The following is a 24,181-nucleotide window of genomic DNA, read 5'->3' as shown; positions in this document are numbered from 1 at the left end:
TCAAGAGCAAATGCTTGATCACTTTTCTGTTGATTAAATAGTTGGCATTATGCTGCCCAATAAGATGACATAATACAGTATTTTGCTAGGGCTTTTAATTCGCACTTTAGTGCAGCCTTAAGTGAACAGCAGTATCAAAAGCAGATTAACATGTGTCACGGAGCACTTCCTTGGCTGTCCTCCTGCCTTTACTCCCTTCCCTCTCTGTCAGAACCTTTCAGGTCACTGAGACAGAACAAGTATTTGGCCACAGAAGGAAGCTCATTTCTGAGCTAGAGGTCAAGCCACATCTCCTGGTTCCTAAACCAGTGGGCCATTCTTCTTCCTTTGCCACTATTATTTATATTTCACTTGTCACCACCAGGAATCGCCATATCCTTAACCTCCTACCCACACTCAAGAAAATCAGGATATGAAGATGTACGTGAAGCACTAGGAGATGTTACATCCATTATTTTACTAAATAACACTACCTTGAAAATAGAGCCGTCACAATTCAAACACATACCTGATTGTTGATGGTATAGTTAAGAACTTTATACCATTCATTAATAAAGCTGTCATTATCAGATTGAATTAAGAGCTCAGTTCCTTGGCGGGTTTTTAGCTTTAAAGAAATAAAAACAGATATCATCAGAATTGATAAACACTCTAGAATTCAAAAGTGAAACTACCTAAATCAAATTAAATTTCTCCCTTGTATAACTTTTAGATATTATATAGTCACTCAAGAACACTTACCAGTGAAAACAGTAAATAACAGTCTGCTTAAAATTTAAAATCATATCCCATACAGACATATTAAAAATGGACATTTCTTGCAGGTACTAAGATACGTCCACATTTGAGAAGGAAGAAATGTAGAAAACTCAATTAACATTTTTAAGTTTAGAGAAAATTTCTTAAGTCATTAATTAAAGTACATATAATTCCGCATTTAAATAAAATATTTCACCTCAATAACATTCTTTTTGCTGGATTTGTCCTTTGAGGCCCAGTCAATCAATGCCCCTTTGAGATCCACTGTAAATTCTGGCTTAGACTGATTGACACCAAACTTCTGGAAAAAAAGGAACAATCATGAAAAACTGAAAAACAAAGAATGAAACTCCTAACAGGTACACAGTCTTGCAATCCTCTAAATACAACATACATTATTTCCATTTATTTATACAACATAATACAAATACAGTACTTTGCCACAAACCAACAGGCATGATAGCAGGAAAACAAAAAACAAAACAGACACAAAACACCCTTTAAGCATGCCTATTAAAAGCTGCTCAGCTTAAACCCCTTAAAATTCCATAACTTTAAATGCCAACCAGATTCCAGCAGAGCTCTTTTTCCCATCACAAATGGTAGAAGTCCATACAGCATTCGATTGTAGCTTGATTTTAGTCAAGATAGTCCCAAACTTTAAAGAAAACTAGCTAATAAGTAACTGAACAAAAAAATCCATTCTGTCAGTTAATCAATGGTTGCATACAAAACCAAAAATCAGACCAGGAACAGTAGCTTTACTAGACAGGAATCACATCCCTCCTGCTCTGAAAAAGCACTTGCAGTTTTTATATTTTCATAATATATGTATTTCCAACAATGCTTTTCACATTATTTTATATTCTTCTGTACCGTTTCTATTGCAATACTGGAGCATATCCTAGCAAGTATACAGAACTCAATTTCACTGTCTAGCTACTAAACAAACAGCTAATAACTGAAGTGATTTTTAAAAAAAGCATTTAACCCACAAGTAACACTTCAAAAAAATTGAAGGAAAACATCAGGGAGCTATTTTTACCTACTACTTTTACATTTATATACTACGTATCACAATTTGTTAAAATAGAGTACTTTTACTAGGGTTTCTACCTACACCACATAGCTTTGATATATCATTCCTCAAGGAAACCAGTTCAACGACCCATACAAACAAAAAGCTCTAATTATGAGTAAAATAAGTAAGACACAGAGCAGGGAAAGCTGTAAGTCACTTGGCTGTAGCACAGGAATTTAATGCTGGAGTTCTAGGGGAAGCTTGTAGCATCTGATCCATCAGAAAGGTTCATTTCTACTTCTTTAAAAAGTCTTTGATGTGCGAATGCTGTTGATGTGACAGCTCTGGAGGCCATAAGCCCCGGGACAATCTCCTTGCTGCAAACACAAGTTCCCAGCCTGTACAAGAACAGCTGTATCCAAAGGGAGAAAAAACAGTTCAGAAAACAGAACTGATCTGCTGCTTCTGATTAAATTCCCAGCATGGATGTTAATTAATGCTAATTGTGTTTTAGGTAGGCTGTTTACCACTGGAAAATCTCCCCGCCTTGAGTCCTAAGGGCAATTAAGTGTTGAATGGAAAGTAGCATCTTAACTTCTTTATTTTACCTATGAAATATCAGAATAGGAGAATATTTCTAATTTACCCAATGCCAACCAGCACTTGGGAAAAAAAAAAACAACCAACCAACCCTTCTACTTCTAACTTAATTCTCAGATACCTCATCCAAGAACATTTCTTATTAATTATAGTAATGTTTTTGAGAGAGGCTCAGCTTAGCAGTGGAGCCCACAGGAAGAGGAACAATCTCTGGGCCATTATGGCTCTTGCAGTTGTAGGCAGCTATGCAGCAGCTGCCTATTTAAGAGAGATTCATGTAACTGCTTCACATAAAACCAATGTGCCCCAGCCACACACTTCCTGACAGCCTAGACCAATCTTGCTGTGTGCTGGGGGTGGGGGAGAATATCAATGTGTAGAGTTTGGCACTGGAGAGAGCAGGAGACTAGTGTCCAAGTCCTCTGCAGGGTCAGGGGAGATTCATTAAAAACTCCGCCCAGATGATTATAAGAACAGGAGATGACCTGCTACGGGAAAAATCAACCAACAACAACAAAAAATTTAACAGGTCACTGCTGTTTTGCCCCAAAAGGAAAGCCCTCCAATACATTAGCTTGCTGAATTCCCCATCTGACAGATCGCAGGACTACCTCGAACACCTTTGCACTCTACCCACCTTTTTGGCCCGACTCCCTTCAGCATTTCAGAGCAGCACAGAACAAGCCAAAAACTAGAAGCTAAATTTCTCAGAGGGGGAAAAAAAGAAGTCTTCTCCTGCTCCTTCAGACAAGCAGTACTCAAACTGCTGCGTGAGATCCAACGATGGGGAAACCCAAGCAAATAATCCAGTCTCTTTGAAAAGCTCCTCTGATATACCAATACATTATACACTCATCACAAACTTAACTTCTTTATTCAAAGAAATTTTAAGTTTAGCATGCAAGGCTCTCCTATGAGCTTTCCTGCCAAGGTTCTTTTCTGCTCCTGGGTGTATGAAAACAAGATGCCAGCAGCCATTTCCCTCCTTGAAAGCTTCCAGGAGCAAGTCCTGTACAGGGCTGCTCAGACCTTCTGCATACAAGGGTTAGCTAAAGGCAAATCAAACCCTCCTGAAGCAAGCAGCTTTTGTGGAGAGCAGTAAAAAGAAAACCTTTCCCTTTAGCATCTGCTGCCACCTAGACAAATTCTGCTTTTTCAAAACAGAGTGAACTACCATGTCAGCACTGATCCAGATCAATTCAGCTCTTACTGAGCAGAAACCTTATTCTTACTGATTTCTCTTTTGAGCTGTCTGGGAAGTTTGGAAAGCGCAGCAGTACGAGACAAAGAGCGGGAGAGGTCTATACATGGTGCTGCCAGCTGTCCTAAATATGAAGCTGTCCTGAATCACTTCTAATAGCTTCTGCTAGAAAAAAAAGCAGAGTCCTGGGATGTGCTTATGTTAGTTATATGGCAGAGAGAACTACTTTTTAGAATGAATAGGGGGTTTGAGGTTTTTTTGCTTTAGACATAGTAGATGCTGTGTAGCTTAAGGACTGCCTTGAAGATGTGTGCTGCCATCAATAAATAGAAGGCCTTTTCAATCTTTTCAGGAGAGTTCTCCAAGTCCTGGAAGCCTCCACAGGACAAGCCACACAGTCTGTATTGTAATACATTCCAGAATTCTTTGGAAACAGAATTGGATGTTATTTATGGGAAGACTTTGGATGTACAAATGACACCTGCCATTGCCATAATTCTGTTTCTAATTAGAGTTGGGTAGAACATTTTAATTCCAAGTTCTCCTCACCCATGGATGGACTGGAGAAATAGGGCTGAGGAGACAGGTGCTCCTTTGTGGCTGGTAAGGGAGCTTCAGAACTTACAGCTTTAACAAAAACAGAAAAATGCATTCTTTACTGTCACAGCAAAATGATAAAAGGTTTTTGAAACCAGACTCTGGTAGGAGTATTTGCATTCCAAATAGTTTTCATGATAATCATCTGAGCTCCTGTATAATCATCTGTGCAATACTAATGAACTGTAGTAACGTACATATAACATCCTTGGCTATAATAAACACAGTGGTATAACACAGTAAACAACAGTTTGCCCAGATGAACCTTGAAGACCATTTATTTTCTTGATGTCTGAGAAGTTTACCCAATTTTGGTTTACCACCACTGTAGCTGACACTGAAGACATGCACCTATTACAGAAGGTTGACAGATGAATCCTTCTAAGCAGTTACCATTTGGTGTGTTTTATGAAGCCCCATCACTAAAAGTTGGCAATAGCTATTGCAACTCACACCAAAAGTTGAGACACACCTTCTTTAAACAGTTGAAAATTTAAATTTCTGTGAGAAGACGTATTAAAAAAAAAAATAATCAGAATTTCCTTATAGAAAGTAACATTTTAAAGGATACCAAACTGTGTACAAATTATCAGTTCCAGGCTTTCAGATACATAGCAATGAATTTGACAAAGAAAAGGCAGTTGCATAATTTTTAGCACAAGATTAATTGAATAAGCCTGCAATTACTCCCCCACCCCCTCCCACCCCAGAAAAATATTTAAAAATAAAGGTACATTCTAGAAGTCTCATGAATCTTAACTAAGCTCAAAACATACAGTTCTCCCTCCACTCTTCAGGAAATACAAGCCAAGATACCAAAATAGTTTTAAACATCACCAATGTTTCAAAATCCTCAAGAAGTCAAATTACTGAAACATTGCTTTTAATGTCTTTAGCATATGATTTCTTCCATGAAAGCTTTAGTTTGATTCTGACAAGAGTGCTGAGAAAGTGATATTAAAAACCAATTATACAACCAGTCAAGCCTGTTTATTTCTAACCCTATTATCATTATCTAAATTCTTCCTCATCCACCTTGAGCACAAGCCACCATATTACCTACCAACATTTTACCAGTTGCTGACGCAGCACTTCTATGCTCAGCATCTACACTTCAAACCATGACTATAGATGCTTACATTTTATATAGAAGAGTCCTACAAATTTACATGTACGTGGCATATAGCCAGAACATCCTTGAGCTCTTTTCCTTCAGCTTTTTACACATAACATTTACATTTTTGGGTATTCCAATTAGAGCTAGAATTAACCAACAACATGTACATCATTGTATCAAAGGTATCACAGGCATCTTACAAACATCCTAAATTAGTTGTGTTAGAGAATTAGACATAAAATATCTGTTAAAAAACTGACCATATCATACTGTTCATTAGTCAATACACTAGTGGATCAAATAGTAGACAAATTTGGGATTATAATTCTGGCACTGATGAACCAGAAGCAATTTTTACTTTGTTCCATTAGAACAGTTACAGGATTACTGCAATACACTTGTGTTAATTTGCACCTGGGATGGCTTTCAGAAAACAGCAAACAGGATACACAGGTGTTATATGAAGTGACAAAACTTAAACCTTGGAAAAATTCAAATTTACTTTCAAGATTAGTGGTAAAGAGCCTTACAGTGACAAGAGGCATGCAACAAGAACACATACAGTGATAGCTGAAACTTGGTCAGCGTTTACATAGGTGACAGCAGGTCGACGACTGAGAGCATTTTTCCAAGAAGAAAGCAGCGAGAGCAAGAGCTCAGGAATTGAGCCCCCTTGGCAAAATGACTTGATGAGAAAAAGGAAGAAAATTGATGAAGTCACAAAACAATGCACACCAAAAAAAGATATGGTTATATCAATCACTAGATGAACACTAAACAAATATTCTTCTCATAAGATAAGAAATGTAATTCTTATCATATGTCAAACTGTTAGACTTGACTTCACCTTATTAAAATACTGACACAAATTAAAGTTTGAGACGTGAGGTGGAATTTTTAACACCCCCAAAAAAGTTCCTACACAGAGGGGAAAGAGTGTGTGCTGAATATTTAATTATATATTTACAAAGTCAACTGTGAATATGCAGGTATACAACAGAAAGTCCTTGGAAGAGGTTCTCTAATATTTCCAGCTTCACCTTATTCTGTTCATACTCTTGATATTTGTTTTGCTGATCCAGCTCCAATACTTGACATATACCTGACAGTGTTGTACGGAAATACTGTGACTATGATAATTTAAGTGGAGCAAAAGTATCAGAAGAATTTATGCCTTTTTTTCCCCCCACCAAATGACTGTATTTGGAAGGAGTAACACAACTTACACTAGTATTTCTAAGCAATAAACAAAAATTGTTATCTTTTATGGATAATTCATTTGGGCCCACATTCATTCCTAACAGTATCACACATTCATAAACAGTATCTTAGTTTAGCACTGTGTGTTTTAATGATATCAACATTTAGCTGCTGGTTTTTTGACCTACAGCTACATTTGGATTATTAGTAGCTGTAATAGTTTTTGGAACTTGATTAGTTTCTCAGGTGAAATTTTTTTACTTTCCAAACATGCATATACAGACTTTAGTTTTGTAAGTACTTTTTGGATCCTTCGCTATAAAAGTAAATTGCAGAAGTCAAGTGCAGCTCCTACCAGACAACATAATTTACCTTATCTCATGCCTTTATTCTTTTTCCTTCCCTTCTCTTTTCCTTCTGCTTGACCATTTTGCCCAACTTTACTCTTTCCATTCTCTTCTACCCCAGATATTATTTATCCATCCTCACCCATTTTTTTCCAACCACCCCTTCTACAGCAAGGGAAGGGCAAAAAAATTATGTTTACAGCTGTGAAACAAACTCAATGCTTTAGAAAAGAATTGACAATACCAATTCACTACCCAAAAAGAAGCACAGCAGGAAGAAGTGAGCCAAGTAGAAAGATCAGCAAAGCACAGCAAGACAACATATACACTGAAATAACGAATACTGAATCTGACCTCTAGTTATTACAGCAGATCACAAGTCAGACCTCCAAAACTAGGTAAGTCACAAAGAACCATTTCTGTAACTATTTATGTAGGAATGCAGCTGAACAAATACAGCAAATTTAATTATAGTGCTATTAAATGAGAGATCATGTAAAAATTGAATAATCATCAACATCAGTGTGATGTTTCTCTTAAGGTCTTCATCAGACAATTAAATAGATACAAATACTTCTCATGCACTATGCAGATATAAAACAAAATATGGAAGGCAAAGACTAAATACAACAACAATACTACATTATTCAAGTAGTCCAATGCAACAAGCCAAGTATCAGACTACTTTATTACATGTGTCACATTCAAAATTACCTGGAGTTTATGAAAAAATATCCAAGAATGGTAAAACAAACAGTTTAGACAAACACATCACTGAGGAATAGAAAAATATTTGTCCTGCAGCAAAAACTGTAAGTTTACAGGGCAACTGAATACCTCTATCAGTTTCTTACTTATCAAATATAAAAATGTTTCTGAAATACAAGAAAGTACACCTGGTTTTCTCCTCATTCTACACCATAATTGCTACATTAAGCTACTTTCCTGCGAATTTAAAGACACTTATTTTTTCTAAATTATGCGTGCATATCAGTATTAAGCCCTACAAATAAGAGGGCTTTAATTTATTGTGCTTTATGTGATTAACACTTAAATGAGGGTGAGGGTTGTTCCTGAGCTTACCCAGCCAGTTCCACTTCCTTGGGTTTTAGTGAACAGCAGTGATGAACCTTGTAATACTGCCCATGACGACATCCAATTCTTTCTGTAAATATTTGTAAACAAACATAAGATAAATTGACTTTGAAAGTAGATATTTAAACTGTCAATCATTGTTGCCCAGCTGGCCTGTATGTTAATGTACTTAACCATATATACGGTCATTAGTGCCATCAGCTAGTGTTAATTGCTATCATATTTGTAGAAGGGACCATATGTTAACAGTCCCAGCCTGACCATCAAAGTCTAAATCAAACAAAGCTAATCAGTAGTGGAAGCAATTCACCAAGAGGAACACCATACAATTATAATTTCAAAGGGGCTAATCTGGAATGCTCATCCTACTGTGTACTTAGTACATTATGCCAAAGTACTGCATAGTTCTGAAATTGATTGATCACATCTAACTGGGATGCAAGTGTCCCATGTTTATGTAATAAGCTCATTTACACTGGCAATAAAATACTCGCTACACATCTAAAAAAATGCAGAAAAAGAATAAATGAGTTGTTCCAGCTGTCTAACTATTTGCTTTTATGCCTGAATACCTGTCCTCCTGAGATTAAAAAAATAAAAGTCTTGACAAGACCTGACAATCTATTCCCATTGCCCAAACATGAATTATTATTCAACAGCTCGCAAAGTGACAGGATGGCCATGTTGCATCTTTCTGTACAGCAGCTCAGTAATCCAGATCAATGATTCCAATAGATGCCACATAAATGGTGAGAGTATACTGTATTAGGAGAAGCTTACATGAGCCACTGTCCACCCTTTCCTACCAAGCTCTTAGGAACCAAACTGGGGGTGAGATGTGCTGCTCGGCTGCACTGGACTAGGTCAGGGTGGCTTTGGACTATCAGCTGGGTACAGACTATTTAATCCTCAGGAAAAGCATGCTTCATGTATCAAAAGTCTGGGAAACACTGAACTACACAGTATTAGACTTAAAAGATTAAATTAAAAAAGTTATAAGTAAACAAAGTAAAAAGTCAACTGAATTAAAATCTGAAGATGTGCCACACTTATGCAGTATTTAACACAGATTTCTGGTGTTTTGCGAAGAGTCAAAGTGAGATGCCGTTACTTGATTATACATTATGATTTATAATGTAAATGCCTGCCTGTGAGGCAGAGAAAGGAAGTTAGAAATGAGGTTATTCATCACCTACAGGGACATCAACGTTGGGTGATATATTCTGCTTCAAAACCTTCACAAGCAGAGAGAAGGAAGAATTAGGGAGCTCATGACATGTATACTCCTTGGAAATTAAAGCAGATGAAGCGGAAGTCTGAAAGCCCCTCTTACACTGATTCTACCCAAGGAACAAGACAGGCTATAACCTATAGAGATTTTCTCTTAAACAAACAAATCAATCCCATTTTAAAGAGCTGTCTCTCATCAGTACACCTTCAGGAAACCACTGCCCTGGCATACATGAACCTCTGGCTCTCTGAAGTCCGCTATATTTAGCTCACTGGGAGAAACACATACTTTGGGATAAGGAAACTCTGTGTCCTACAGGAAAACATCTAAGGCTTAAAAAAATAAGATACTGCAAAACCCGGTATGCTGTTCTAATATAAAAGTCAGATACCTTACACAAACTCTTATGCACATGTACTTTTAGAAGTCCAAGACTTACCGAACTTTCTTCCCATTTTCTGTAATTTTTGTCACATTCAATAACCCGTACTTCTCTTGGCCCTATAAGATAGAGCAAAACATAACAAATACAGAAGAAAATCTTCTATTGCTATCAGGGCACTGAATTCAATCCCCTAAATAATCAGTTTCTGGCAATGACCCATCTTTGCCCATGTTATAACTTCAAGAAACTGTCTTAAGTCTATTTAAATATGCAGAGATCAGCAAAATCAAAATTCCTCTGGGAAAGTACTCATTACCATCCAGAGGATAAAAAGTTTTCCTTCTTCAAGGCCTAGGTTCTTCAGACAAGTCAAACTAAATAATTTGTGCTACTAGACAGTGGAAATTTTAAAAACATAAATTTATAATGGTTTGTATAATAGCACATTTATGTTTGTGCCCTTTACTAAAAAAAGGAGATGGCTGACAAACAAACAGCCTAAATTCTCTGAAAAAATTCTTCCAAGTTATTTTAACATAATTGCGTATTTTGAAAAAAACATCGTTGAAATGCATAAATTATAACACACTCATTTCAAAAACAGATGAGTGAAACATTTCTTTGATGTCCTATTTTTTCCTATCCCCAAGCAAAATATTACAATTTTAAACTACTTAGTTATATCTTGTTAATGAAAATCATTTATATTGGCATGTCTCTGTACAAATTTGGACATCAGTCAGTGAATAGTGGAAAAAGAACACCGCTGAACAAGAAGAGTATTTGCAAGTTTCAAATATTTGGAGTGAATATTTCTAGTTTCTATGCAAAAATAATAAAATATAAAGGAATTTATATAAAAGGATAATGATAAAAAAGAAAACCATAGATTTATACCATTTGTGACTCTCAAGATGAGGTAACTAATTCTATAATTTTCTCCTGTCACTCCAGCCTTGTCCAACCAGTGAATGGTGCTAAAGGAATGTTAAATTATTTTTTTTAAGCAATTCCTTTTCAGTAACACCTTGTAGCAGTTCCTAATTTAAGAAATAAGCTATTAGTTGAAACAATCAACTAGGGAAAGGAACCAAATTAGTTTTATCGTAACAAAAATGTCCTCAATTTTAGAACCAATGAAAATGAAGATATATTCTCTTCAGCATTCTCCTCTAAATCTCAAATTTAAGTGGCCCATAACTGCAGAATACAGTATCAAAGAGAAATGTTTTGCTGGAATACTACAACAACACTCTTCAAGATATAGATCTGTTTTTCATGAACCTTAAAAATTTTACCTGTCTCAAGCACAGCACATAAAATATAAAAAAGACGTTTTCAAGGATGATAGTGTTTAGCTGGTGGTTCAGATATTATTTCAGTCCAAGTGGTAACTGCTACTCTTACTCAATCTAGTATCTCCATTAGGCTGGAATGCCTTCCCAAGCCAGTGATATATACATTGTTTTCCCAAACTGATATTTTCAATAGAAGAAATGAGGCACTTCCCTCCCCCTCTTCCCAAGAAAAAAAACTAGCCCATTCTTACGTCACTTCATTAGTGATCCATGTAGACTACCACTAACAGTCCTATGCATTGCACCCTTCTAACAAAACTTTGGCTTTAGTAAGTGGAAGGGCTTGTCACCATCTTTCACAGTGATTGAGGAACCCATGCCCACTTTCTCAAATAAATTGTGGTTTTAATAAATTACTCCTGGTGAAAGCAGTGGGAATGCTCCAAAGAATTATTATTCAAAAAAGTATCATATGTCCTACTTCGCAGCAACACTAGGGGGTACTAATGGGAAAATTAATGTAATCAGGGAAAAGGAAGTGGAAAGCAAATTAAGTATCTAAATATACAAAAATTCACCAGCTTTCTTTGTAATATTCAAATCCCAGGGGACAGCTAAAGATACAGATCCTTGCTTTCTATTCTCTTTTAGAGTAGTGAGTTCTTGTACAAAATACAATTTTAATAATTCAAGGTCTGAGCCATATTTAAAGAAATTAGGATACATGCAGTAATAATTGCTTGTGTGTAAGGCTATCAACTATGCTTGCTTAATAAACAATGTTTATTTTATTGTGCAAAACTGTCTGAAGAGTTGTAAGAATGGATTAGCATGAATAAGCCAGAGAACCATTCCTCTGCATGCAGAGTAAGAATGAAACAGAAGTTGTGCCTTTAGTGCCCTGAGCTACCTACTAAACGGCTGCTAAAATTGGTCAAGGCATATATTTCAATGCTACTGTTGTACAGTTCCAAAATTTAAAAAAAATAAAAATTTGTAATTATTTCCCACTGCTTAAAAGCAATGATCACATTTAAAATATAAACTCAAGCAAAAAAATCTGTTAAACATTCATAACTAGTTTAACAAGCTTAAGTTTTCCTCCCAGTAGTTAGTAGAATCAAAACCAAAAAGGCATAGTTTATTTAATGCCAGGTCCTCTATGTCTTTTCAAGGAGACTGAAACAGAAGGGAAAAATAAAGATATCAAATACTACAAACTATTACTGATTACTGACAGTGAGAGATTCTGTGGAGAGGGTGAGTTTGTTTCTGCTTTTACCTTCCAAGTTACTAGGTGAGAAGTTATGACTCTTGGAGGAAGTAAACTGACTTCTATATAATTTGACATAACTTTATACCACAGTGCATTTTTAACTTAGTCTCCTATCACCAAAGACATTTACCTTTTTTTCTGAAAGCACAGCTGGATACAATGCATTCCTTTTAAAATGTAAGGCCTTCAAATAGTTTTATCCCATTATTTTTCTCAATAACAAGCAGGCTTACCCTCAATTCTCTAATCATGAATAGCCCAGTTTCTACAACATCTACTTATCTATTTAAACACTTTGCATACTGACTGTGGCTTGATGCTTTGGTGAAGAAGGAGAGGACTCATTTTCAGGAAAACTGGCCTTAGAAGCAGTTGATGACTCCTATAAAATTCAAACAGGTAACAGAAGTTATTCTCTTTCTTACAATTCTTTTAATTTTTCTTAACCCTGAGGTACTTTATATATACACATTCACACATTACAAAATAGTGTACTTTTTTTAAAGCATTCATGATATTCTCAGATAACTGTATTATAAGTCTGATTACTAAACAGTGTTCTTACAAGATTTACAGACAACACTCAAACTGGGTTAATTAGCACATATCCATTTGAAAAAATATCAATACCTACATTTTAGAGCAAAGCTTTCATCCTTATTAAGGGGCAGATTTTTTTATATGACATAGCTATCAAATTATGAAGCACATTTATAATACTAACTTATTACAGGGCACCATATAATAAATACCAAGATTTTAAAGAACAGATTATGTCTCTCTGGTTAGTAAATACGAGATTAGTACAATAAATTGTTCTATATGTAGAGAAGCATATACCAGCTCTATTAATTTTTGTGAGTCATGAACATTAATTTCCTTACAATCAAGCACTGAATTTCTAGACATTCAGGTTTTTGTTTTAAACTAGATGTTAACTACAGACCAAAAAGAAGTAGTAAATCTCTGGAAACTAGAAAAACGGCCCATCCAGAACAAAAAAGGAACGCATGTTTCCTCTAAAGTAATGATTGCTCTGCACAAATACACCACTTGAAAATCTGGTAAAGAATTTCAAACAGAAGAAAAACATCACTTGTTCTCTGTTACTGTTAACACATTTCTCCCCCTGCCTCTTTAATTCCCTTGACAGCTCTCCTAAAGTCAGTTTGCTTTTCCAGCATTACATAACACTGCACATCCGTGCTTTAAAATTCACTTGTAAATCTACCTATAGAAGTGGCCCACTGGTTATTTTAGTAGCCTAACAGAGAACATCAGCAATCCTAAGAACAGCCTAAATGTTCTGTATTTTCAGATGTCCGTAGGGAGGGGGAAAAAAAGTTCAAATAAAGGAAATCAACATCGTCTACCCCAAGAAGGTATTATTTCCTCTGCTTACCAACTTGTTTAGCTGATGACTATATACAGATATGTGCCACAGCCAATAAATGGTTAACATGTACATTCGATATCAACAAATTCTTATCAGCCATGGCAACCCATACTTTCACTTTTAAGCACTCTTTTGACTGGCCTATTTTCATAGAATTGAGTTCTGTCATTTTCCCAGGAAAAAAACAAGGAAAATAAAAAGAACAGTTTCCCTAGGAGTCAGCTAAAAAAGCTAACTTAGGGCTGATATGCCTATTCAGACAAATACCAGTTGTTGTTCTTACTATTTCATTCTGACTTTGAGATAGCTTTCATACACTAAGCAACTCTGGAACAAGAAATCCAGTATTTGTGGTCATGGACTAGTCCCTTTCCACATATTAATTTAAAGAAGAATATATAACTGTGTGCCTGCCAGCACAGTGGTAATAAAACAGGTGCATCAATGCACTAAACAGATTTTGCCTTTCCACAAAACACTAGTTTACTGCTCCTCTATACATTTTTAATTTTCTCAAAGCATTAACATCATATTTTATATGAAACTATATAGTCTCCTTATTGCTAAAAAATGCATGCTGCCTCCATGTTTTGAAGCATTAAAGAAACTTTAAGCTACTGACTTAGGTTTTACAAGTATGGCTCAAATACAGTTTCTTTTGGTTATTACACCAGGCATTTGTACACTTTCATGCTTGCTTCACTAGGTTTAAGGTCTAGGCATTTGAACATTGGAGTCTTGAAGAAAAGTAAACAGTTCCACTTATTCACTGTTTTACAAGAGCTTCTTTGTTCAGTGCAGCACTACATAAAGGTTGTTCCAAAACAGAAGTAAATCTTACACCAAAAAATAAAAATTTAACTCTTCCCTAAACTGTACATGAGGCTAGAAGTGTCCACTCAGCTTTGATCTATCAGGACGCCATCTAGACTGTCTCTCATGAAGTGCAAAAGGATGCATAAGGAGGAGTAGGGCGGGGAAAGGAGCTCTAGAGGGGACTTCAGAATCACTTGAGCTAAACTAATGCCTACAGGTGCACAGTCTCCAGCCAAGCACAGCTCACTGCCTCCTCAGCACCACATATGATATATTCTAAACTGACAGCTCAAAAGCTTAAGATAAAATCCAATAAATCCTATTCTTAGGAACTAAGTCAACTCATGACAACCCACTCTCCTATACTCCATTTCAACCTGGAAAACCATTAGAAGTATATAAACAGGGGTGGGTGGGAAGACTGGCTGGCAGTCCATCACTGCTCAGGGACTGGCTGGGCATCGGTCAGCAGGCAGTGAGCAACTGCATTGTACATCACTTGTCTTTTCTCAGGCTTGATTTCTCTCTTTTTGTTATCTTTATTTCCATTACTACTACTGCTACTACTATATTTTATTTCACTTATTAAACTGTTCTTATTTTAACCCAGAAGTTTTACTTTTTTTCCCCAATTCTCCCTGTCCCACAGCAGAGGCAGGGTGGAGTGAGCAAGCATCTATGTGGTGTTTCGTTGCCAGCCATGACATACCAGAAGCAACAGGTCAATCAAGTAACATTGTGGGCAGCAGATCCATTTTCATTGCAACTACTGTGTTTTGTCCATTTAGTTTTGAATATAACATCTGTGATTACACAGGCTCACTTAAAAGACTTTTCTCCATACTCCCAAATCTACATTGATTTCATTTTTCCCTGTATCTTTAGAAAAAGGGAGCTTACAATGTCATTTCCTGGTAGCTCATTCTGAGTAACCCGTGCTAAGACTTCAGCATTAACAAGTATTTCAGTTTCCAAGAATCTTGGGATGGACTGCTGAAAGATTACTGAAAACAGCAAGTCACCATCCTACAACACCTGCTTCGGTTCCTCTCCGCTCAGCTCACATCAACACTTCTAACCCCCAGGTAGAAAGAATGTCCCAGCACAAGCAGAAATGACTGGGACAAAAATCAAACTGGAGGAAGACAGGCAGAGGGAGAGCAAGGGAGAGGCTCTGTCTCCTTGTTGGCCTAAACAGAATCTGTTACTGTACAGCCCAAAATAGACTATCAAGAACATGCCCTAAGAATGGACAGAAAACAGCTTTTGTTGTTACGGACCAGCAGCTCTTTCCAGACTAAACACCCAGCTCAGCTCCTGACAGGATCAAAGCCAAGCATTTCAGCACTTCCAATACTGTCCTCTGTCCTTCAACAACAATATTACAACCCTGCTGTAACCACCCACAGCTTTTCCTCTTTCTTTATTACAGTGGAGGTCAATGGAACAGGCATTAAAGTGATAGATCCACTGTATACTACTACTATTTACATCTTTAAGGCATAGTTTTTACTTTAGCAAGTGCAATTTTTATTTCAATTCTATGAATATTTCAATTATTCATCTGCAATCTTGCAAGTGTATTCCTACTTGTGTTTCCTATAATTAAAACATCCAGGCATTAAATATCACTATACCTTACATGAGAACCTCACCCACATCCATAATTCTTGAATTCAAACTCTACTTACACTCCATAGTCTAAACTGAATTGGGAGATTCCCAATTATAAGTAAAATGGCTGTACACACCAAACCCTGAACAAACACTAGTTGAAATACTTCAAGGGTAAAAAGAAAAAAGACCTACTACTCACAAAGTAACAGCAGTAAAGTTACCAAACAGGCCTTGGCTTCTCTAATGTTATACACAATGATACAACAAAATATAAGAAAAGAGATTTCAGAAATTCATGCATACTCATCTGTTAGATTAAATAGTTCACATATCAGAAACAGTTGGTATTCCAGCATGCTGTTTAACTTGCTCCTACCTTATCATTGGTGTCCAACACAATTGTGCTGTGCCTCCACTTTGTTAAAACTATTGGTTCTTGTAGCCTCCTGTCCAGACTCCTACTCTTTATTATATCTCTCTGCTGCTGTGGTGAAGCATTATACTAAAGAAGAGAAAAATCAAACTATAAGTAGAATTTAATTCATGCAAACAAGACCTGGACATACCATTTATACACCTTAAAAGTGCAAGCTTTCAGGTTCCCAATGTCATCCAAGGATGTGGAAATAGCCTTGGTTTTATTTTGCATTTAGTCTTCAGAACTGTCCTTTCTGCTGTAGTCCTCTCTAAGGCAGTAACTAAGATTGGCCTGTTGGGATAATACTCTCCATTGGCAGAGAGATGTTTGATTTCTTGTGCAACAACCTACTGTTGGTTTTGCAATCAACCAGCATATTGAGAACCATCAAGGAATTAGAATACAAGATTTAAACATTCACTCTTCATTTTGCACCGACAGTACCATACCACCTGTCTAGCTCTCATGTAAGAGAAGGAAAACCCCATTATCCTGCAGTAAGGTATTTAGATTGAGAGTTATGATTGCCTGGATACAATTCTCCTTGACCCAAAGGTTTGGGATGCCTAAGAGAGGAGACACAGGGTGAGGACTTGGTTTTTCAGAATAATCACATCAGATTACTAATCAAAGGATTTCCTGGTGTGGAATGTACATAAGCATGGAAAGTAACATTTAGTAGGAAATAATTTTAAGACTCAGTAGAACTGTAATAGCCAAGGAGAGAATGGATTTATCCTAACATGGGTTTTCTAATAACTCAAGAGCATCCAAAGATGCACAGGCTGAGAAGATGTGACAGACATGAGGAGGACCCAGCATTTAATTAGATCTCACCATTGCAACACACTTATTAGTAGCATTGCCATTTTAAATCATCAGCACCAACACTGAAGTAGCATTATAAAGAAATATAAAAATATTTCAAACACTGTTTAATGCTGAAAATACAAACAAGAAAAGGCAACATCAATGTATGAGGTTTTTTTAAGTCATTAAAAAAATCTCATTATTTCTATTCAGCATCAGAAGACTAAAATCTGCACAGAGAAACATTAGGCAGTATTGAGGAGTCAGGTAAAGGACTAGAATCCACTTGGTAAGAAGTAACAAAGGAAAGTCAAGTGCCCTTTTAATTTAAAAAGTCTAAAGCTGTAATCCTTGCAAGCACATTGAATTCTACAGTTTTGTTACTAATTCCTACTGTAAGCTCAGAGCCTCAGGTAACCTATATCTACACATACCAACAGAGCATGGCAATGTTTAACCTAAATAACATAAATGCTAAATTTAAGCTGAACTGCGTAACAGTTACATTATTGCCCAAATAAAGAACCAGCATTACTACTACCCCAGCAGACACTATGCTTGTGCTAGCTTTGTGTTTTACTATGAATTAATGCTCAAATAAGTCAACAGATGCTAAAAAGGTAAATAACTTTAGTGTTTCATTACATTATTTCAGTATGTACAAGAGTAGTAAAACACTCCCAGGTGAATGGATCTTGCAGTACTGAGAATAAAATTTGGCAGTTCATGTACAGACAGAAATGTATTGGTTATCATTGCAGAAACTCACTTCTGAAATAGCACTGACTTTGTAGTGGGTTCAGCACATTTACACTCACATGACAACTGCTTTCTTACAATGGTGAGGTTTAAGCAACTCTCAGTTCGTCCCCCTGTTAAATCAAAAGCTGAACCATCATTCATGCTGCAAGGAATCTTAATACTAGCTTACATTCTTGTTATGGCAATATCCACTCTGCAGATGCTCCTACAACTCAAGCTGTGGCAGGAAGCTAAGCAATATGCAGCAGAACTGCCCACCCATATTACAACTAAAATCTAAAACATTTTCAGTGAAACTATGTCTAAATCACAGAAGGTTGCCAAAACCAGCATTCCTTACAGCAGTTAACACATTTAAGTGAGAAATTCAAACATATTTCTTGCTATGAAACAGAACCATTTACTTCAGAAATAGATTTACACTTCAGTGACAGTGGTGAATATTATTTATGGGAAATCTCCATGCACTTTCCATTTGAGAAACTCAAGGAACTTAACTTTAAACAGTCAAAGACTTATTTTAAAGTAATCTATCTTGAATTTAAGTCTATGTTAAGAGTTAGGACATGGACACATGCATAATTACAGGTGATCTGTATTTAAAAGGTGCCTTTGATACCATCACAAGCCATCAGGAGTTAATTTATCTAACAGACATCCATCCTGAAGGAGAAAGGACCCGTAAAGTAGTATGAAATTCTAGTTTTACAAAACATATTTAACAAGAAAGCAAAGCAACACTATACGGAGCTCATTAACAAAGCACTGCTAACAACTCAGGAACACTTCAGCTATATGTATCTTAGCAGCTTAAATAATTTGCATTGGTGATACAAACAGTGTTAGTAAACTGACAAGTCTTTAAAGGGAACCCTTGACATTTTTTCCCCATTTTCTAACAATAGAGGCATCAAGTAAACATTTTGGGGTTGGAACTAGGTGATCTTTAAGGTCTCTTCCGACCCAAATTATTCTCTGATTTTTTGCTCAGGTGTTTATGTTGTGGGGTTTTGTTTGTTTGTTTGTTTTATTCATTACAAATAGCAGAACACACTACTAAGGGGGGAAAAAAAGAAAAAGCTTATGCATTTCTCGGCTCAAGACAAGCCTCCGCTTTTAAAATAAATTAATTGATCTGTGATCTCCAAAGAGAATCACAGTGTGATACAGATACTGTTTCAGACTCTGCATTATCAGATGGAACTAGCCATCCTCTAGATCAGGTAGAGTCCACTAGCTAGAGAGAAGCAGTCAGAGCTAGTAGCCTAGCCAGGTCAGACACCACCCCTCATACTCTGGTCTGCCCCCACCCAATCTTCCTTAGTTCAGAAAGCCTTGCAGAACAATTTCAGGTCAGATTCATTTACTGACACTCCATAGGACTCCTACCTGCAGAGCTGTTGCCTCTCCTACCGGCATTTACAATTATATTTCCCAGTGTTTATCAGCAACAATAAGCAACTAGGTTGGGCTCTCCTTCCCTCATGCAAAATCTTATTTTTACGTGACTAGGCAGGCTTTCTATGCCTACACCTTGGTGTAAACTTGAAGACAGAGATCAGGCAAGGGCCATACTTTGTCTGATGTGTAGGCTTGAATGAGTCAGTTTTATTGCAATCTCTGCTACACCATGTACCTTAATAGCGTCTTCTTATGGTGCAATACTATTTTCTTAATTCTAATGCTTCTGATAATGTAGCACACAACTCCAAATATACACACTACTGCTGCTTGAAAAATCCTCCACAAACTCAAATTTGTCCCATTACATTAACCCCTCCAGCACATCACCTCAGTTTGTTCCCCATTTCACCGGGAGCATCTCCTATGAGGAAGGGAGGACATGAGCGCGTTCTTCACACTCTGACTGCATGCACCAAGTAACACAGACTTCTTGTTATAACAGCTCTTAGCGTAGGGTAAGGACACCAGTGGTGTAAATTTAGGTCACACAGGGTTATTGTCATTGCTGAATTTGTTCAATGCCTTCACCAGCTACTTAAAAGCTTTGTCTCTGTATAAAATTTTCTAACCCTCTCATCTGGCTGAGAGATTTATATTTATTTTAACCGAGCATGGCACAAGGCTCTGTCCTAGCCTAATTGTGACTGAAATAAATGTAACACCTCTGAGTTATTTGTAGCAGTTGTCCGCATTCTTATAGAGACACAGATCTGTCAAGATTTAAGAAACAAAAAAAAGATTCTTCTTGGTTTGCATTAACAACATCCTCATTCAGATGAAAGGAACTGGGTGGGTGAAGGGAGAAAAGAGTGGGAAACAACCAACAGTGAGAGCTAGCAAATTCCCTGAAGTTAAGCATTTTACTCTCCCATCTTGCAATCAGAGATCAAAACAGCACCATTTAAAAATACTCTGATATCCTAGTACTCTTTAGCACCTTATATGGTCTACCATGTTATCTGCAGTTATCCCAATAGACTGTCTGAAATAAAAGACTTTTTTTTAAAAAAAATTTAAATGTTGCCTCAACACAAATCCACTCTTTAGTGCTACTACTGTCACTGGCTTGGAATAAACTTTTTTGTTGCTCCGATAGACCTAACACCTATGTTACAGCTTTTGCTTTTCTTAACTAAATCAGTAATACATTTTTCCTAAACCTACATAAATAAATAAGTCTTTTTAAGGACTTCATTCTCTTTCTTTCTCTAGGGCAAGAAGATTCCTCATTCTCTACCATAGGATGTCTGGATGACAGCAGTTGAAGGCATCAGCTGCACTGAAGGAACAGAACCTATGCAGAAGGAGAAGACCACTGGGACAAGCAGTGCTACCTCAAATGCACAAGTGATTGAAAGACACATCTTAGATAACCCACTTCGTTCACTTTTCTGCCTTGGACATCCATTGCTTCACCTTCTAACCCTCAGGATCACTACGATGGCTGATCTTTGAAGAAGAGCTCCAAGTCAGCACTGATTGTCACAGGTCCTGCTGCTTGCCCAAGAAAAAGCTGGGGGCACTTTCACCCCCCTCTCACCTTATTTGGAAAGAGGGGAGGGGGGTGGGAACCACCAAATATCAGGACAAATGAGGAAGACCAGACCAGGCCTCTTGAGTACAAATACACACATTAAAGAGAAAGGGGAAAAAAAAAAAATCTGACTGCCTTCTCATACTTATCTCAGGTTTGTCATATCACTTGCACTTTTGTCCTTAAAAACCATCTAGATCCTCATATCGGCTGAGACTGTCTCAACTCTTGCCAAGCAATCCCCAATTTTGACAAGAACATGAAGATGATCTATTATTGCTAATGATAGTGCACTGACTTACAGCAGATTATGAATGTCAACACACACAGTGTGTTACCCCAAATCAAGTAGCACTGCTCAGAACAAGACAAATTTACCGTAAGGCAACCAGGCCTTATTTACATGTTCTCATATTTGTTTTCTTTCAGCATTTGATTGCATAGTATCTTTCTCATATTACCTGCATCATGTTTTGTTTTAATTTTTCACATAGCATGCTCTGTTTGACAGCGTTCAGGTCTCCAGCAGGAAAATCATTCACCTGAGTATCAGAATTGAGGCCCCGGAGCTCATACTTGACATTGACAATGCACAGAGTGAATTAGCAGTCTGCTGGTCTATTAAGACTGCCAAAAACGAAGCTACTCTACTTAGTGCTTCCTCTGTGGATACAGCAAGGGGAGCTAATGCTGCAGGAACTTCTGAGATGAGAAAGTATAATTTCAATATCACAGTCTGTAAATATTAACACCAAAACTGAGTTCACTCCAGAGGCTTATTTATAGCAGATGCATTTTCTTTCAAAGTCTACTCATGTTGTTATGCCAGCTATCAGCCTAGGAACGCATTTTGAAGATCTGAGAGACTGCTAGTCTCAAAAATTTTTATTAGGTTGTCCTCTCCAGCTTCCCTTTGAGCTACTTATTCAATATTTATTACATAATTATCAATATGACGAAGCGAGGAAAACTACCTTTTTTAAACTTTAGAAATCAGAGAGTTCTCATTCCCTGAGATCAATTTCACTCCCGTCTCCCCCCATAATACAGATTTCTCATTTGCTTAAATTATAAAACTCGTACTAGAAAACTATGTTTCTGGAATAGGATTGTAGCCTTTCTCAACACAATTTAGGTACTATTCATTCACTACACACAAAATAAACATTTTATCATAGCGACCTAGGAAGGAATGAATTTATTTGCTGGTTTATTTCTTCTTCTTCTTCCACCCCAATAATTGCAAGAACCAACAACTGAATGCAGCAGAATGCATAAGCGTAGGAGAAAACTCAAAGTCTTTTGTGAGACGTCATACTAATTATGGTTAAATATTATTACCCATTTTAAAGAAAAATTCAGGATGTTGTTCTCTTCCACTGCAAAAAGCTGGGTCACACTCACGGGGAGCCTTATTAAGACTTTTCAGCAGTTGTCAAAGCTACTCCATCTGAGACTCATCTTTAGCCAGAGGCATTCAGCTATCCTATATGTTATTTAAATATACATGACTGGAAGGTTTTCTGTGAGACTGTCTGAAGTAATCTGTTTTGTAACTGCCCTCCCTCCCCATCATACCCCCTCATAATTTTTCACACATACCAGAATACTGGAAGTGTTATTCCCAAGAATGTTCACATTTACAGCTAATGCTATAACAGTGAAGATTTTTAATGTTATAGCATTTTCTCAGCTAATGTACTATCTCCAGAAACCTCCAGATTTTTAGATCTAATGAAGTCCAGATTATAAAGAACCATGTAACAAAAGGATTCTCTTCTTTTTCTGGTTTAACAGCACTACATGACTATGCTATTCCATCACTTTATTTCACAACAAATTTTGGAAGGCAATATTTGAAGTAAATACACTGGGGAAAAAAAAAAATGGCCAAGAGTAGGGTTTCTTCCCTAGTAACTTAATTTTCATATAAACAAGAGTTACAATGATGAAGTCTTTCTATTGTTTTCTCCCACCACTCATGCTAGTTTTCAATATAGATTATTTTTCTTCATAGCAGTTCTGCAGTCTATGTTGTCTTTCCAATTCATTTGTTCCTAAACACTTCTGGAACCATCTTCAGCAAGATTTTCAAGAGACTAATGGTCAATCATTCAATTACTCACAAGTGTAACATTTCTGCTGTATGTTCTTCAGATATATAGTTACAGGAACTAGCTAAATCTTTGGCTGAAAAATTTCTTGGATTGTGAATCCAAGAGTCAATCGCTCATTTACTTCTGTAAACCTTACATTTGCTGCTACCCACATTTACTAGTTTCAAGAAGGAACTAAAGAGTACATTCTGCCCAAATGGCTCATGAGAAATAATTTCCAAGGAAAATTTGTAACAGCAATACATGATGATTTGAAAATATTATCAGATCACAAACTCAGAAAGAGAGGCTATGTTTCATTCTGTACGTAGCTATAAATACAATGGAGCTCAGATGTTCATTTAGAACCACTAGAATATCATGCACTAACAAACACACAAACACTAAATCCCAACTATTTATGCTAATACGCCTCTGGTAACAGTTCTGGATTATCTTTCTGATTTATTATAGTTGGATTAAAGCCAAATTTAATTTGCTAATCCAAACCCTATCTATTTTAGTGAAAAGCTACTTCTTCACAGTCAAAACTTTCTGCATTGCAGAAGTCATAGAATGAAGTGCCCAAGACATTATTCCCCAAAATTAACTTCAATTATACATACTGAACTAACAATTGCTTCTGGTAAAATCTGGTCTAGCAGATTTTCAGACTACTAATTAATCTAATAGCTAATCAATAGCTAAGTATCTTTTAAAACCTATAGTTACAGATTATATTGTTAGGTTTATGTACGTTACAAAATTTATCTAACACGTCAGACCAACATGGGAAAGTTCACAAAGCTAACTCAACTCTTCAGTGACTCAGATACAAGTTCTTTTACCAACATAACAAAACAATCTAGTTTAAGCTTCATTCATAAATTTCAGTGTAAATATTTTCTCACAAACATTATGAAAGCACTCTCTACTAAGGTTGCTCCTTTCTAAGTGGAAGTGACCTAGGACACCAATTTTTGGACTGATGAAACAATGATTGAGAAACATGCTCCTTCTTAGGTGAGACTTTTTTATGGTCACCTTACTATGTAGGATTGAACAAATATCCTAATAGCAGGAAAGACTTATACAACTACACCATTATTACGAATGTCCTATAGTTTTTCAAAGTGAAAAT

The 24,181-nt window shown here is 36.6% G+C and overlaps 1 protein-coding gene across 14 annotated transcripts in view; it reads right to left on the bottom strand.

The window, feature by feature from the left end:
• The window catches only part of ARHGAP12 (Rho GTPase activating protein 12), an 81,206-nt gene that overhangs the window by 12,771 nt on the left and 44,254 nt on the right, over nucleotides 1-24,181 (bottom strand). For 7 of the 14 annotated variants that reach the window (XR_012624174.1, XM_074832837.1, XM_074832878.1 and 4 more), the window contains 7 exons: nucleotides 16,333-16,458; nucleotides 12,435-12,509; nucleotides 9,608-9,669; nucleotides 7,926-8,007; nucleotides 5,858-5,980; nucleotides 956-1,060; nucleotides 509-607 (listed from right to left, as the gene is read on the bottom strand). Coding sequence is in view for 13 of the 14 variants with exons in the window: in XM_074832837.1 (XP_074688938.1) it covers nucleotides 509-607; nucleotides 956-1,060; nucleotides 5,858-5,980; nucleotides 7,926-8,007; nucleotides 9,608-9,669; nucleotides 12,435-12,509; nucleotides 16,333-16,458 (672 nt within the window). In the remaining variant the exon portion in view is untranslated. The remainder of the gene's footprint in view (nucleotides 1-508; nucleotides 608-955; nucleotides 1,061-5,857; nucleotides 5,981-7,925; nucleotides 8,008-9,607; nucleotides 9,670-12,434; nucleotides 12,510-16,332; nucleotides 16,459-24,181) is intronic. The other 7 variants (XM_074832870.1, XM_074832887.1, XM_074832800.1 and 4 more) reach the window with 4 other exon arrangements.

The sequence above is a fragment of the Strix aluco genome, chromosome 1, assembly GCF_031877795.1.
Source record: "Strix aluco isolate bStrAlu1 chromosome 1, bStrAlu1.hap1, whole genome shotgun sequence".
NCBI classification, from domain to species: Eukaryota; Metazoa; Chordata; class Aves; order Strigiformes; family Strigidae; genus Strix; species Strix aluco.
The sequence above is the reverse complement of the archived record's forward strand: the minus strand, read 5'-3'. Positions and strand labels throughout refer to the sequence as shown.